The sequence below is a fragment of the Copidosoma floridanum genome, unplaced genomic scaffold (assembly GCF_036245765.1).
Source record: "Copidosoma floridanum isolate Cflo_tuat_1 unplaced genomic scaffold, Cflo_Japanese_pri ptg000006l, whole genome shotgun sequence".
NCBI lineage: Eukaryota > Metazoa > Arthropoda > Insecta > Hymenoptera > Encyrtidae > Copidosoma > Copidosoma floridanum.
In genome coordinates this window covers 17839500-17851548 of record NW_028321883.1, presented here as the reverse complement: position 1 = coordinate 17851548, position 12049 = coordinate 17839500, and the positions used below count along the sequence as shown (strand labels likewise).

Sequence of the window (12049 nt, the reverse complement as noted above, 5' to 3'; positions counted from 1 at the left end):
CGGCTGCAGCTCATGGGATATGCTGCTCCACAGGCTCTCAAGAGCTACCGGATTACGGCTAAAGGGAGCTAGCAGCTACTAAGTTTTTGAAAGATTTCTACTCTATACTTTTTTAAGGACCAACACAAATATACATATATCTGTTGCAAATGAAAATGATGGCTGCGCTATTTCTTAGTTTTGTTTTCTTAGAGTTGTAAAATAATTTATTTTGAGTGCAGTAATCTACTAACTGTTTGTCATTTTTTTTGTACTTCATTTAATCATCATTAATGATTCATGGTAACTGAGTAATTTTTGTATATTTAAAATACTGATAGTAAAATCTGTATTACTTGTATAGAAAATGTTTAAAAGCATGTTTTTCAATTGTACAAATCTTCCTGTTTTTTTATAAAAACAAATTGTAACAAATATTTTGAGGGAAATAAAAATAATTTAAACTTGTACAGTTTGGAGTGGCAGGTAAACGTAAAAAAAATTTGGATGTGGTAAAAAAAGTTAGAAAAAGAGCTAAAAGTATTAAAAATCAGGTGATTTGGTTTGTATTAAAACTAAAGAAGGACGTGCATACGATATTTAATTTTTTTTTTAAATAAAATAGGATAGGTAAAATTATTACATGACAGAAAAAATATAAATATATAGTGTATGTGAAAAATAAAGTGATTCGGTGCAACTCTCATTGTACGCCCAGTCGATCTCTAAATCTTTAAATGATTGAAAAATGAAAGAAAAGAACCATTTTAACAACAGTTAATATTAAAATACTGGAAATAATGCAAATAATAACAACCAAACAATAATATTAAAACCCAATGGAATTGTTCGTCGGACGAGTTTTTAAATAAACCGTGCTTGTCTCTTAAAAAAAAAAACCTGGGAAAAAAAATCTGGTAGAAAATTAATGAGGCGTTTTGCACTATATTTTATTGGGTTAAATATACAAGTTTGAAGAAAAGGCTCTACATAAAAAACACCATAACCTTACGTGGAACATAGATTCCAACACCCAAAAATACTGTTATCTTCGCGCTCGTCGCGCCAAACGGTTTCCCCGTTCCCTAGTGAGTTTTCATGTGCTTCGTAAGATTGCTGGAGTCGAGAAAAGCCCTCGAGCACAAGGGACAGGAGTAGGGGAGCATGCCCGCGTGGGAGCGCATGTGCTTGGAAAAGCCGCTCGAATCGGTGAAGTCTCGCTGGCACACGCTACACGACACGTGAACCGTACCCGTGTGGGCCCGCATGTGGACCGTGAGTGAGCCCTTTTGGCTGAAGGCTTGCGGGCAAACGGTGCACTTGTACGGCCTTTCCCCGGTGTGGGTGCGCATGTGCATCTTGAGGACGTAGGCTCGAGTGAATTTTTTTTGACACACCACGCACCTGTGAACGATTTCACGGGCGTGCGTGAGCACGTGGGCCTCCAGGGTCTCCTTTTGGACGAAGGCTCGGTGGCACAGGGAGCAATTGTGGGACGGTCGCTTGCCCGAGTGGGTCTGCACGTGTTTTGAAAAATTGCTGGGGTCGCTGAAGGCTTTTGGGCACTGGGAACACCGGTAGGGCCGCTCGCCCGTGTGGGTGCGCACGTGGGTCGCGAGCACGTCCAATCGGCTGAAGCGCTTCCCGCAGAACGAGCAGCGGTGGGTCTTCTCGCCCGTGTGGCTGCGCATGTGGATCGTGAGGGAGCCTTTTTGGGCAAAGTTTCGCTGGCATATGAAGCACCGATGGGGTCGCTCGCCCGTGTGATGGATCATGTGCGTTTTTAGGTGACAGGGGGCGGTGAAACTCGCTTGGCATTTTGGACAACGATGAGGGCGCTTGTTCGTGTGAGTGAGGATGTGGGTGCTCAAACGTGTGACGAGGTAGCCGCAAATGTGACAGAGTCGCCTCGGTTTCATGACTTGCTCGTCGTTGTGGTTCCAAATATTTATTGACCAGAACCGTCGTCCGTTGGCTGAGGGCTTATCCCACTGTTGGCACGAAAATATTATGTATTCATTGTTATCTTCATTATGGCAAAATTATTCAAATAAAATGGTAAATGACAGCTATGCATGTATATTTTGTAAGTATGTAAAATATTTAATCTTAGATATGAGAATGCACAAGTGTCAAGGTCACTAGACACAAATTCATGGTAAAAACGTATTTATTTTTACATTGTATTTTTTAACAGCCTGTACTAAGAGTAATGTTTTAAGCTTTTTCAAGTCACAGATTGGAAATTAGAAGAAAAAAATTGAAGTTAAAAAATGTCCAGTCACATGTTTGTAACGAAGTACCATTTTATCAGATCACTTAGTTTTAAGAACGACTGTTCTATCATATGCCTTATGTTTTTGATAAAGTGATGAAGTAAGCGTACATTAATTGTCCATGTATTTAGTATAAAATAAATTTGAACCAAAATAATACAAGTGTGGTCTAGGTTTTATTACACAGTAAAAAATATATCTTAATCACCTTAAAAAGTTGGCGTTCAATTGAGTTCAAGTTTGGTAAGTATTTTTTTTTCATATCACAACTTGATAATTTCAAATCCAGCACATGTTATGAAAGGTTAAAAAAATTCAACCTCTTTGGGATCTGGTAAAAACGAAATAAGTTATATCAGTTTTTTATTTGTGTTTTTTTACATATTAAATTACTGAAGGAAAACTTTAGATTTTGAAAATTTTCTACTTTTTATTCCATTGGTAAAAATGGAAATAGTTTAGGAATCAAACAAGATCTACTTGAATAACATTTTTTTTTAAATCTTAAAAATGAGGTTATTGCTGTAACTCTCCATCATTTTGCGATAAAAAAAAGATGTAGATCTCACAAGAAATAAATATTCTTGCTATTTTTCTTTATCTTTCAAGAACAATGTACATGCTCTCATGATAAAAAAAAAAATCGTGGGAAAAAAAACACTTATTATTTTTCAATAGTTTTTGTAGCTTACGTTGTAGGTTTAAATACGTTCGAGAATCGTCATGGATTGCATCAAATTAATACTTTCACCCACAACCCACTGTGCACTTTTTGTTTGTAAATATAATTGACATTGTTTTAAAAGGCAAAAACACTTTTTTTAAACCCGAAAGACGCAGTTCTAAAATGCAACGAGCGTAAAAACATCTGTTATAAAATACAACTACACCAGCACATGATGTGTAGACGTTCACTCTGTCACTGACCACTGTATACTTAATGCGCAAGCTACATAACATGTGCACCGTTTAGTCATTTCCTTTTCATCACAGCCGTATAGCTCTCACATGCTCTCGGCAATTTTTTGTGCTTATTGCATTTCTTGCCATGCAAGCTTTCTCCCGAGTGCGTTTTCTGCTATACCAAGTATATTCAAGAATTATATGAGACGATGTCTGATTGCTTTGTAAATTTTAATTCCATTCTTTTTTACAATTTTATTTTTTTTATTTAATAATTTTTTATAATATTTTTATAACTTAGTAGTGTTCTGAAAGACAATATATCAACAAATAACAGGTATTAAATAATCAACCTGTAAAGTCTTTATACATTTAGTGTCCAGAAGTATATTTTTTTTTTAACAACAATAGATAACTGGAATGAAAATTAGGTAAAATATGCATGAATTTTTTAATGGTATTGTTTTTGTTAAATTCTGTATTTATTCAACGTAATTACACATGACCACAAAAAAGGATTATATTACAATAGTATAGCCAAATCCAAAATCGTGTGGTAAAGTTAAAATTTATTTTCAAACAGAGCAAACATGTCCACAACCAGCTGTGCATTGGCCCTAGCGTTAAATGTTTAAATATTAAGTATTCGCAAAAAAAAAGAAACAAATTTTTCTGATGATGGAGCGAATTCACGCTCAGTATATTACATATCAGTATGTGATGCGTCATTGTAGTGCATCTAACTTGTCTCGGTGTAACTGGGTTATTTGATTTTTGTAAAAGTTCCAGTAAGATTTCCTGAGATAAAGATATATGTGACTTCCACTCATTTTTTATCTCTGACTAAATATTTGTACTGGCGCCGCCATAGTAGATAAGATAATCGTTTTTATGTTTTTTTTTTGTTAGTTTCTGCTATCTGATTTCATTTAACGTTTTCTTGCTTTGTTTTTGGATTTGACTTTCGAAAATGTCAAACCCTTTACTCATCCTTCGCTGACTAATGCATAAGTCAATTATTTTGTTTTTTTATTTTTCTTATTCTTATGAACATAAGAGTGTTTACTACACTTGTTTTGTATGAGACTATTCGTTGGTGATAATCGAAAAATAATTGAAGAAACATATAATGTATTCGAAGAAAAAGTATACATAATTCATCCAAACTATTATTTTATGCGACATGAAAATTACAGAGAAGCTATTATCTAAAATCACGTAAGAATATTTCTCGATACTACAGCCAAAAGCCTATACTTGGGTGTAATTATTCTATGAATTTTTTTCCTGAACTAAGTACATTTATTTAGTGGGAAAATTTTTTAAGCATTATCATTTATAATATCGTATTAAGAAACAATAACGTTTTTCTAGTAGATAAGTGAGATGTATTTAACATGCTAAAGTTTATTGCAAAGTGTTTAAATAACGTTTTACATATTTTGAAAATTTTTTTTTCTAAATTATTTTTCTTGTAAATTAAAAAAAAATTTTTTTAGAACTGTCACAACTAATACATTAAAAAACGTTTTTTTTTTTTTTTTATTAAAAAAAATGTATAACAGTTTAAGTAAAAAAAAAAAAAAAAAAAAAATGATTGAGCAAAAGCCGGTGCAAAATTCTGTAACCGTCAAAAACTAAAAAACTTTGTATAAATTTTCGAAAAGAGTTACCAGCACGAGGAAATGACAAAACAGTTAAAAGTTTTTGTGAACTGTTTATTAAATATACAAATACTTACTGCTATGAAAAACGATGGATGGCCAAGTAATTGCTCCGCAAAATGAACTGCAACTGATTGTTACCATCGTTGTTAATTAAACACCACAGTAAAGTCGGCACAGAAACGTGTAGCGCGTGCACACATTACGAGGTTGGAATCTACTCTCCAGATAACGTATGTCTCGCCTGCTCTCGTGGACGAGAACCAGAAGAGTGAAGAAGATGGGGCCGATGATATAGAAATCGTTTCTGAAGTAAACACAGACGTTTGGCTTAGCAGTGTTGTCTCTTTTTATTTTTCTCGACATAACGTCAGCTCGACAGATTGATTTACTTACGGGGGGATTTCAAAATTCCTTCGCTTCTCTTCAGCATTTTTTTTCTTAGCCACGAGCGACTGCTTCTGTTATACATGTGTTCTATAGTCACCTTGAAAGTCGTTTAGAAGGTTTACTTTCTTTATATAACCATTTGAGATTTTCTATGAAAAAATAACAAATGCTTCAATATCTACGTAGCATCATTGTATACGTGAAAATTTTATCGCTTCTGATATTTTAAGAAAGAAAAAAAAATAATACTAAAGATAGATCGCTATCTCTATAACCATTATAAATCATCTAAGTTTTATTTTTGTCAATTAATGTGGTAGCACCACGAGGCAAGGTTTGATAATTACTGTCATTAAGATAATTATTTCATTAGTTTTATTACTATTATTGGTCGACTATTTAGATTAATCCTATTATCAATATGTTTATATCTTTAATCGTTGTGCACTGGAAAAAAACTAAAACATCCGTGGCTTGAATTGAGGTTTAATCATCAATGCGTGTTTATCATCGGTATCAATTAAGCCTTCTCATTGACTGAAAAGCTTTTGTAGTTACTCCATACTACGAATGAGGTACATGTATTATTATGCGCTTATTTTTGTAAAAGATTATGTACGTGCTTATGATTTCTAATTTATAAACATTTTAATCATGATGATTTTTTGTGATGGTTTAATTTTAAGATGGTTAACGTGGTACAATAAACCTCAAAAATGAGGTTTACGTTTTAATACTTTTAATACGAATTTTCTGATATAAAACATGTGAATAATTATTTAGCCCTAAATGTACATATGAGAAGGAAAAAAAACAGACAAACAACAAAGGAAACTAAGGATGGAAAATTTACGAATTCTTTATACGAAAAAATTTAATCAGCGGATGAATTAAAAAAAATTTTTATTTTCCAAATTATGTTCTAATTTACTCTTTAAATATTTTGCTTGGGATTTTTTAATAATAAAAGAATTGCTTTTTAGATAACTGCTAAAATAAAAAAACATTTCAGAATTTTTTTTATCAATAGTTTAAAATTATGTAACTAGAAAACGATTTTTTCTACCTTTTAAGAGTGTTGCCCCCAGTTTAGCCATCATGTATGAGTTAACAAAAATACTTAACTATTTAATAAAATTTTATAGAAAGTATTAAGATTTAATATTTTATGTACTCAAATTTTTTGGGAAATCATTCCTGATAATTACATTGAAATATATTTTAAACTAGTACATTGCGTAGTAATTATTTGAATTGTTAAAAAAAAAATTTTGTAGTATCGTCAAAAATATTTCCATAACAACGTACTTATCGTCACAAGTATGTAGAAATTTCGTGCTTCAAAAAATTATACCATCTAGTTTTTAACAAATTAAAAAAAAAAAATCATCTTTTCGTTAATTACATAAAATATTATAAACGTTTTACCTAGAATAAATTAAAAAAATTTTGAGAAGCAAATAATTACCAAATAATTCTAATAGAAAAATTTTATTTTTACTACAAGTAATTATATAACTGGTAACACATACACAACCACGCTGAGATGAATATTCATGGTAGATTAATGTTCTTTAATGGTAAGGTAAAGATAAAACTACACCATGGTATTAAAACAATTCATTTTTTATTCGTTACAAAGTCCTCGTTGTACGTAAACAACAATTGGTGAAATTAAAGGTTATTTTTAATACAAAAAATTGCATTAAAAACCATAAAAAATTTTTTTTAGATAATCACAATTATTTTTTTCTTTGGTTATAATTTATTAAAATAGTAGACACAAAAACTGTTTATCGAATGTCTTCTCTGTACCTAGACAGTAGTATGATTCTTGTTACTCAGCAATGCTGGACACTAATCTTGATATTTATCATGTTAAAATCGGATAACTCGAGGTTTTAGGGCAAAGAGGAACTACTCGGATCTAAAAAAAACTCTTAGTTATCCTCTTGCACCCCAAAATGCAAAGTATCTCCTTTTACCTTTTCATGTCGCATAATCCCATTTTTCATTGCAGTGTTGAGTTATTTCCTCATTCCCTCTCGGGTGACAAAATATCACGGACACTCTATAGGTCGTGTCATTCACCCATTAGGGATCACTTCTGTACGAGCTTAATCTGACAGCTAACGAATAAAATATTCCGATTGAATTATTTTTTAATAAAAAAAACTATTCCATGTACTTGAAATAATTACTCTATGACACATGCCCACGCATGAACGCACACGCAACTGATCTGGTGAAAAAAATTCGACACAACTTAACAAAAGAGCGCGTGTACATATCTCTGGGTCTCTTTTGTTTCTTACGCGTGTACTCGAGCGTACAGTGTCGAAAACCTTTGCACGAAAAGTGAAGAAGAAGAAGAAAAAGAAGGAAGGAAATAGATACACACACAGCAGGGGGATACGCACATGTGGCTGCGGTGGCAGTTCCTCTTCTTTTCCGTTCGCTTTTTCTCATGCACAAATCCACCAAACAAACGCACGTGCACGCACGTGATCCGACCTCCCGATCACCGCCCATTTCCTTGCGAGGATGAAAAAAAAAAAAAAAAAAAAAAAAACAGTGTGCGACGCTGCCGAAAAGCGAACAGAAAATAAAAAACCAAGGGCTGGACGCGCAAACACACCGTCACGCCCGACGGCGAAGAGCCGGAAACTCGAGTTCTCGTATCATCGCGTTTCACGGACAATGAGATGGAAATAAAAAAAAAGAGGGGGGGGGGAGAAATCGGGCGTCGATTATTAGCTGGGTGGGTAGGTCTCTTCTCTCACTTTTTTTTTTCCCTCTTCTTTGTAGTCAACGCCGCGCGTAACTATACCTGTCATCGCGCGCCTCTTTTTCTCCTTCCCCCTTGACGTTCGCTGCACTGGAAGGGGCTGGACCTACTTACCCACGTTGTTCTTGCTCACTGAAACGAAGAAGCTTGTTGTGAGAAACCTCGTACCGAAGGTACAAGATGTGTTTGTGCCAAGTACGGAGGGAACAAAGTGCTATGCCCTGTCCATCCCTCGCGTTGATTCGGGCTAGGGTAAAGGACCTTATTGGATATTGTAAATCAGGTTTTATTGCCACCCGTGGCATGGAGATACACAACACGAGCTTCACGCTGTCGGGCAAACGGTGCGGATCCTCGGTATGGGCTTGCTTTGGATCAAAGGATCAAACGGATGGATTAACAGTTTGGGCTCTTGCGTCTTCTGGAATTGAAAAAACGGACCGAGGGATTTTCTTGTGCCGCTGTTTGTGCATATGTACTGTTGCCAGAACGGTAAAAGCTCGTTTATTTTGTCGCGATGTGCCTACAGAGATTATTAGTGTAAATAAGCCGAAACACGTGATTGTCGCTCTGCGTGGGATTTTCGGTGATTTCGGCACTGCCCATCTTTAGAGGTGCGCCTGTAATATGTTTTACAGCAAATTTTCTACAAAATAGCAAAATGTATACGTATTTAAACTTGTAGATAAATATAATTCAAATATATCACACACCTGTACTGCAATCATATCTCAAAAGAAACAAATACGAGAAGCAACGGAGGAGAGGAAAAAAAGGAGAGAAGCAATCGCTTGGATGGCTCTGTGCTAATAAACCTAGTTAAAAAAAAAAACAGAAAAAAGAAATTAAAAAAAAAAAACTAAAAGCGCACCGAGTGCAGCTGTTTCACTGTTGACCGACTCTACAGCGTTAAGAGAAAAAAAAAATCCCAACCCAACTCTATAGGTATTGTGTACGCGCGATCCATTACCCCCCGATCGTAAAACCTCCACTGTCCAGCATTGCTCCCGGGAAAAAACCCCTTGATATTTTTCATCCCGTAAAAGGAGGCCCCGGTGTATACCTTACATACCCTCCCTCCTCCTTATTCTTCCTCTTCTTCCGATAGAAGCACGCCCTCCAAACATTCCGCACTACGCCTACAGGTATTACACGTATCCCTAAAAGAATAAACGAAAGAAAAAAAAAAAAAAAAAAAAAAAAAAAGAGGAAACGGTACATGGGTATACACGCGGAGAGAAAACACCGGGGTTGGAGGCGTAACTCGCGCAATATCGAGTAGCCCCTTGGCGTATAATGTATACTCACTCATGTAAACGAGAAAACGTAAAAAAGAATAAAAGTATCGGCCGGAAGTCCCTTTTGCTCCACATAACGTAATAGGTACTAACTTGCCGTGTTACGTTGACGTGCACGTGTACCTGAGTATTTTTTTTTTTTTTTCCTTCATACGCGCACCATTAGGACTCTCGTGTATACATTTGGCGTAGTTATATACATATACACAGGACCACAATGAACAGGATGTGTACAAACAAGGGCGCCCCGTTTGCGAGTGCGCGGGCCCTTCCCATATATATACACCTACTCTGGATGCTGATTTTGTTGGGTCTCCCGAAAATACACGGACGTGGGTACACATTGGTGGGTGCGTGGTGTTGGGCTTCAGCTCCTCCTTTCTAGAATTCGGTACCCACTCTCTCTCTCTCTCTCTGCAGTGCTGCAGCGGCGTACAATGGCACGGGTGCTAAATCGATGCTGCGGGCGCGGTTGTGTGTGCCGACGAAGAGAAACGGCCGGCTATATCCAAAATACACAAAAGCAGCGCTGGAGATTCATTGTGTTGCATTGTACTGTGTACATGTATTTATATGTGCGTTTCCAAGTGTAAGCGCAGGGCTCTTAGCGTCCTAATTTTCCGGGGAACGCGTGACGTTTACCTCTCTGTGGTCCATGGGGTTTTTTTTTCTTTTTTTTTCTGTAGAGACTTTTTTTGCAACTACGAATTTTCCGGAGGAACCACCGCGTTTGGGTGTACTCGTGCTCATTGTTGCCAGGAATAATTGGCCGGATCGTCGGAGGTGACGATGCGGAGTGCCTTTCTGAGGACCTCGTTCTTCGGATACGTGCACTTGACAAACGTTGGCGATTTCTTTTTTTTTTTTTTTTTTCGGCTTCTCTCTACTCCTTTGGCCCTTGGCTTCTTGGAATTGCTTTTTCGCGCGTGCCTCGGCTGGAATTTGTTGAAACCCTCGTTTTTTTGCACTCGCTTTGATTCCTATGTCAGCAGCTGTCTGAACATTTGCTTTAAAAAAACTTGTGGCCTTTCTTAATTCAAGATGGTGAAAAACCAGTAATTTATACTTATGAGCTTGCAAATGCATAATGTATAGTAAAAATATTTAATCTGGAAATGAGTTGGGATGCCTAAAATTGTGAAACTTTGAGCGATATACCTTCATCTTTTACGTAATCGTAATCGTACGCATCCAACAAGATAATGATGTTGAAAGTTAGTATTCTGGTACTTATGAAGTATATGATGTTTTTAAAAAACACAACAATCAGATGTGGCATCGTGTGTATCATTGACTACATTTTTTTATAAGAAAACAACTAGCTATGAAATACACGCATGGCATGAGTAGGACAGTATTTTTTTGTCTAGATTGAATTTTTTTGCACAATGTATACTTTTAAATAATTTCATTAATTCTCTAGTTTGCAGATAATGGACAAAGTGGTGTGACTTGTTATTTCTTAAAATTCAGAAAATAAGATAGGAAGCAGACTGGGGCAATGATACTTTTCCAATTTTTTTTTAGATGTATTCGCTATAAAAGTAATGTATTATTTATGCAAAAATTTTTTTCAACTACTGTTTATAACACAATGTTTAACAAAATTTTTTTGAATTAAAATAATGCATAACTACTTGGAAAAAAAGCCTTCAAATGCGCATAAAAAACCATCAAAAAAAAAAAAAAAAAAAAAAAAAAAAAAACTACAGGTACGTGCACCAAATGTTTTTCCCATCAAAACTTTTAAAATTCAATTTACCCGAGCTAAACAGAAAGAACAAAAAGAAAGAGGAAAACCCCCACCGCGCACGAAGCAATTATCAGCGGTGTCCTCAGCTCCCCGGGCGATAATGCGCGCCGGCCGAGTAGTCCACTTCTCGATTGTTCCCTCCCTCCGTCGCTTGCCTCATTGAGGGTGGCATTTGCTCTCCAAGGTATTTAGCTCCTTGGCTATTGTATGACGAGGTGGTCGCCGAGAGAGCGCGAGGACAGCTCGAAAAGAGAGGGAGAGCCCGGGGCTATTGTCCTCGTCGTTTCCTAGTCCTTGGAATGTCAATTTCCTGAGAGAAAAGAGAAACGAACCGAGCGCCCGTTCGAAAGGAGTGTATACTCCTATGGTGACGACAGATATTGCGGACACCGCACTCTGACTTTTTCCTTTTATTGGTGCCTCGTCCGCACCGCGGGACGGTGGCACCCGGGGAACCTGTAAATCACGCGGCTGCGCCTCTCCAGGACCATCGGTGACGTTTTCACGTCAAAGCGGGGGTGCTGCTGCCTTTGAAGGAAATACGCTGCTGATTTCGGCAAGCTACCGCCGCTCCAGCGCTAGATACGAACGACCAAACGCTGTGGGTCTTTGTTTCCCCGTCCTTCCCCGGGTTTTCCTTTTTTTCCGGTCCATCGGCTCCTTGGTATTTTTTCCGCTTTTCCTTGGCGAAAAAAAAAATATGTATTGGTGTACACGCGGGGGGAGAACCGGGCAGAGAAGAGAGAGCTGTCGAGAGAGCCGGAAAAAATTAGATTCAGCCGGGCTCCTTTTATGAAAGTTCACAGGAGAGAGATATATACTTGCTGCGGTTCGGGGATCTTTTTTTTTCTTTTCCTCGTGCCGGGAGCTGGCTGCAGTAAAAGTTGGGCGTTTCGGCTACGATCGCTGTAATATATTTCGTCTCTTTGAGTGTGGTTCGCGACTGTTGAAATGAATAGGAGTGATGTTACCTCGAGCCGCGTAATGTGGGATTTTTG

At 36.8% G+C, this 12049-nt stretch overlaps 1 protein-coding gene across 2 annotated transcripts; it reads right to left on the bottom strand.

The window, feature by feature from the left end:
- Positions 1-918: 918 nt before the first annotated feature.
- LOC106640493 (uncharacterized) lies at positions 919-5096 on the bottom strand. 2 transcript variants are annotated; one of them, XM_089598458.1, is made up of 3 exons: positions 4900-5096; positions 2464-2586; positions 919-1970 (listed from the first exon to the last, which is right to left on the bottom strand). In XM_089598458.1, the coding sequence occupies exons 2-3, from the start codon at positions 2515-2517 to the stop codon at positions 1065-1067; spliced, it is 960 nt and encodes a 319-aa protein (XP_089454584.1). In that variant the 5' UTR covers positions 2518-2586; positions 4900-5096; the 3' UTR covers positions 919-1064. The 2 variants fall into 2 exon arrangements, with proteins under 2 accessions (XP_089454584.1, XP_089454585.1); XM_089598459.1 differs by lacking the exon at positions 2464-2586.
- Between the last annotated feature and the right edge of the window lie 6953 nt (positions 5097-12049).

What these genes read in the sequence shown, in the direction of transcription:
- LOC106640493 (XM_089598458.1), bottom strand. Translation starts at nt 2,517, where the DNA reads ATGAAAAAAAAATACTTACCAAACTTGAACTCAATTGAACGCCAACTT. An exon ending in TTGAACGCCAACTTTTTAAG is followed by an intron (nt 1,971 to 2,463) that starts GTGATTAAGATA and finishes TCGTGCCAACAG; the next exon opens with TGGGATAAGCCCTCAGCCAA.